We start from the raw sequence: 4,122 nt of genomic DNA on the forward strand, positions 1-4,122 counted from the left end.
GGGTGAAGAGTAGCCCTCATCGTGAGCCCTCGCTTGTCTGAGGACGGAATCCGATCCATTGACCTCGTCGCACACCGCGCGCACCTTCACCTTGTGTCGCACGCAATGCCGTAGACGCGCCAGCTCGCAATAGCTGCCGTACTCGCAACCTCAACTAATCCGTCGCCCTTTCCTGTTTTGGCGTAGGGAAATCAAGCGGCGGTGCATGAGCAATTTTCAGTCTCACACACGTCTGAGCACACGCACACGCAGAAACACGGGGCACACACGCACACGCACAAGAAACATACGGGGCACACGCACACGCAGAAACACGGGGCAGACGCACACGAGGCGTTCACTTCTGTGCGATCTCAGGAGAGGGTTGTGCAGAGGCAACAGTATAGCGAGCCGAATCTCGGTCGAGCGAGGTGTGATCACATCGCTCACGACCTCGCAAGCGCCCGTAGCGTGGTGTCCATAGCCGCATTGTCCTCGCCGTGCTCTCTGGTTTAGTGCGCGCGATACGCAGGGAGGGCGGCTTTCCTCTCTAACATAGCAAATAAGGCGTCGGGCCGACGCCTGTCATGCAGCGTCTGGCGCCAAGTGGAGCGATCGGCGGCGATCTCGGGCCTCGAGTTCGGGCCACCTCGAGCGGTCGACGGGCGCTGCGGATGCAGCGCCCGTACGACATGTTGGGGCATCCGATCGGCCGGTCGTGGGGGGCACCCATGAGCTACGACGAGAGCATGCGACGAGGAGGCGATTGGAGTTCACCCTGCTGATATGCCCGAGCCAGTCCAGCCGGCGTCGGGTCGTAGTAGTCGATGAATCGAGGCCTAGCCTCCTTGGCTCGACTCATGATAAACTGCCGCATGGAGCCCGCGGTGGCGAAGGGTGTGCACGCGATAAAGAGGCGGCATACTCGCCCATCGCATCACCCGGTGAAGAGTGGTTCAGCTTGCACCTACAAATGTGGGCACCACGACGCGCCTCTGTACCACGACGCACGAGGGCAGGATGCGGCCTTTGCAACGGCACAGCGGTGCACTACCACCTATGTCCTTGTGTCCATCGTGCTGCTCCTGCGTCTGGCGCCGTTTGTGACGCCGCCAGCGCGCGGTTTTACGCTCCGCATTTACCTGCGCCGCTGCGCCGTCGCATGCATTCCCCTCTTGCGTTCTGCATTGCCTCATGCCTTCTCCGCATTGCGCACGACGTCATTGCCTCTCACCAGGCAAACTTGCAGCGCCTATGAGATTATTATGCGATATCTGACTTCATCTATCGTGGCTGCTGTCTGCACTCCTCCTCCACTCCCTCCTCCACCACTGCCATTGCCATCGCTACTGCCATTGCCGTCAATCAACCAATGCCATCGCCGCGCCTGCGGCAGAGTGCCGGCACAATCAACCACGCAAGCAGCGACAGCGCGAGAGCATGGGCGAGCCCTATGTAAGCTGCCACGGGAGTAGGCGCCTTCCGCCGCGCCGAAACAGGACCGAAGCGTCAAAACTGCGCACTGAAGCGTCAAAACTGCGCTCTGAAGCGTCAAAAATGCGCCCTGAAGCGTCAAAAATGCGCTCTGAAGCGTCAAAAATGTGCCCTGAAGCGTCATAAATGCGCTCTGAAGCGTCAAAAATGCGCACCGGAGCGTCAAACTTGGTTTGACGATGACGCCGGTCGCGTGCAGGCCTCTGTCCGCAGCGGCTCAGGCCTCCTCGGCCGTCGCAGCTCGCCCGTCTCCTCGCCTCCCCGCAGGGTCCATTCATCGCGCTGGCTGCAATCTCCGCCGGGCCAAAAGCCGCGCCACCACGAGTCGCCATCGGCAGCTCGGACTGCGCTAATAGTACCCAGCAGCCTCTGCAGACTTGCTTCTCCCACGGAGGCAGCCGTCACCACCACTACATTGGTATCACGCTGCTGCAAACGATAGATCACAGGTGTGTTGTGCATCTCAGCGTGCTGGCTGCCATCACGCATGCACCCGCTGCTGATCGTTTGTGCCGTGACATTTCACGCCGCTGTTGCTATCTCTGCCTTCGGTGCAGCTACGCTGCCTTCGCTTTCGCCACTGCTGCATTGCAACATTTGCCAGTGGCGCGACCGCTCCGCACTTGGAGCCGAGGCTCATTCCTCAAGCCTCGCTGGCGTCATTCACCAAAACTTCTGGGTCGCGGACACGACTGCCTCATTCACCAATACCTTAAGGTACTTCAAGACGGCTCGTTTCTTGCACCCGCTGTGTCCACTTCCCACCCCCTCGCCACGGCCATCATCATCGCTACCACTGTGCCACGTCGCAACCGCCCCACCTGCCACCGATCATGCCGCTGCGTCTTAGCTTTCATAGGTGCCGTTGCCACCGCGTTCATTCTGGCCACATCGCCTCCGCCACCGCACGTTGATCATCGCCGTGCCGCCGACGTCCAAGCCGACGTCCAAGCCGTCGTCGCTCTCGCCGCTCCCGCCTCACGATGGTTTGGGCGATCTCGCTCTCCCGCCTCCTGGGGATGCCTGGCCTCTAGTGCGCTACTCGAGTGGGCTCTCTGTTCAAAATATTGCCAAATTACGCACACATGTGCGCAGATAAACATCCTTAGAGTGCCACACACACACACTCCACGTGCGAATGTTCGGGTCGTCAACCGAGCTAACCGCGCCCCCCCGGGGGGGGGGGCAGCGCGGGGCTATCGTGGACGTGGTCACGGGGGAGTGTTGCACACCGCGCGACACGGCACACCCAGCACGCGGTGCGGCCACTCCCACGCCGGCGGGGGCGCACGCGGTGTGATGTTTGTATCTTATTTGCTCGCAAAATGACAAGTTTGCGTGCAAATTTGCTGCAAATTTGACATTTCAAATCCATAAGAGTGACACTATGGATTCCGGGTGACACAGGTTGCACCCCCTCGAGCATCTCTACAAGCACAAGTACAAGGGCGACCTTCTCCAAGTCGTCAACGCGCCTGGCGGCTCCGGCAAGACTTTAGCCTTGGCCACCCTCCTTGCGGAGCAGGAGGAGATCCGCTCTCGGTCGGCAACGTGGCAGCTAGTCGAGGGACTCGGGGTAGTTGTGGCACCCCCCTGAGTGAGGACAGGAGAGAGAGAGCTTTTGTGGTGTTGGTGTACGCAATAACGGGACAGGGTAGTCGTTCTCTCTAGCTCCCCTTCTAGCTCTTAGCATGAGCTGCGCCCTGTGTGTCCGACCCCTTTTGCGCAGCAACACCTTAAACTTTTAGGCCCTCCAAATTCGGGTCGGAGCGTAGCGGAGTGGGCCGCCCCGAGTTTGAAAAGGGCGACGGACGCTTGCGTCCTAGCCTCCAACAACGCCTCCCCGGCGCAGAGGGGCCCCCGGAGGGATGCTCAACCGCTCCACGCCACGCCGCTTGCGGCGGTCCTATTCCCAGCTCCGCTGAGGCCCCCCGGGTTATTTTCTTTTTCCGCGGTGCGGGCTCGCACTTGGGTGCGGGGCTCGCACTTTGGGTTTGCGGGTCGCAGGGTCGCAGCTACAGATTCATGTCGCCGCACGGCCACGGCAGCGACGACGACGAGGCCGCCGTCACCGCCATATCCAACGAGGAGTGGTGCTCTTGGCTGCATGCGGAGCTGCGTGCGTGCCCCGCCTATGCCACGCACGGCGCGCTGCTAGACGAGTGCTGCGCGATCGCCGCTCGCTGGCGGACGCGCTTCTGGGGCCGCAAGGCGCTGTGGAACCGGATGCGGCGTGGCAGCCGGTTGGCAAAGGAACTCGCTGAGGCGGCGCCGGTGCTGGAGCGTGCGAGGCTCGAGGCGCAGTCGGTGAAGTTGGAGGGAGGTGCGCGGGTCGTCGTGATCGACCTTTGCTCTGGGTTTGGGTACATGGCCATGTTCCTCTCCGAGCTGCTGCCGCCGGACAAGGTTCGCCAAAAATTCAGTGGTGTTTACGCGCCCCACGTCTAGCCGCCTCTCCACCGACGCCGTGCAGGTTGAGCGGATCGTCCTCGTCGACAAGGCGTGGGCGAGGCACGGCGTCGAGCGGCGGCCGCACCACATCGACCCGGCGCACATCTCCGACCCCGGGTGGCCGATCCGGCTCTCGACGTCGCACGCCGACCTCAAGACGCCCAGCGACCGGCGCAGCCTCCTGCGCGCCTTTTTGTC

The 4,122-nt window shown here is 61.9% G+C and overlaps 1 protein-coding gene across 1 annotated transcript; it reads left to right on the forward strand.

Moving 5' to 3' along the window:
* Positions 1–3,498: 3,498 nt before the first annotated feature.
* EMIHUDRAFT_122799 (hypothetical protein) lies at positions 3,499–4,119 on the forward strand (the record flags this gene model as incomplete). Its single annotated transcript, XM_005786460.1, has 2 exons — positions 3,499–3,879; positions 3,947–4,119. Coding segments are annotated over 2 exons (554 nt in total), but the record flags the coding sequence as incomplete, so codon positions are not given.
* Between the last annotated feature and the right edge of the window lie 3 nt (positions 4,120–4,122).

This window comes from Emiliania huxleyi, assembly GCF_000372725.1.
Source record: "Emiliania huxleyi CCMP1516 chromosome Unknown EMIHUscaffold_1507, whole genome shotgun sequence".
Classification (NCBI taxonomy): Eukaryota; Haptophyta; order Isochrysidales; family Noelaerhabdaceae; genus Emiliania; species Emiliania huxleyi.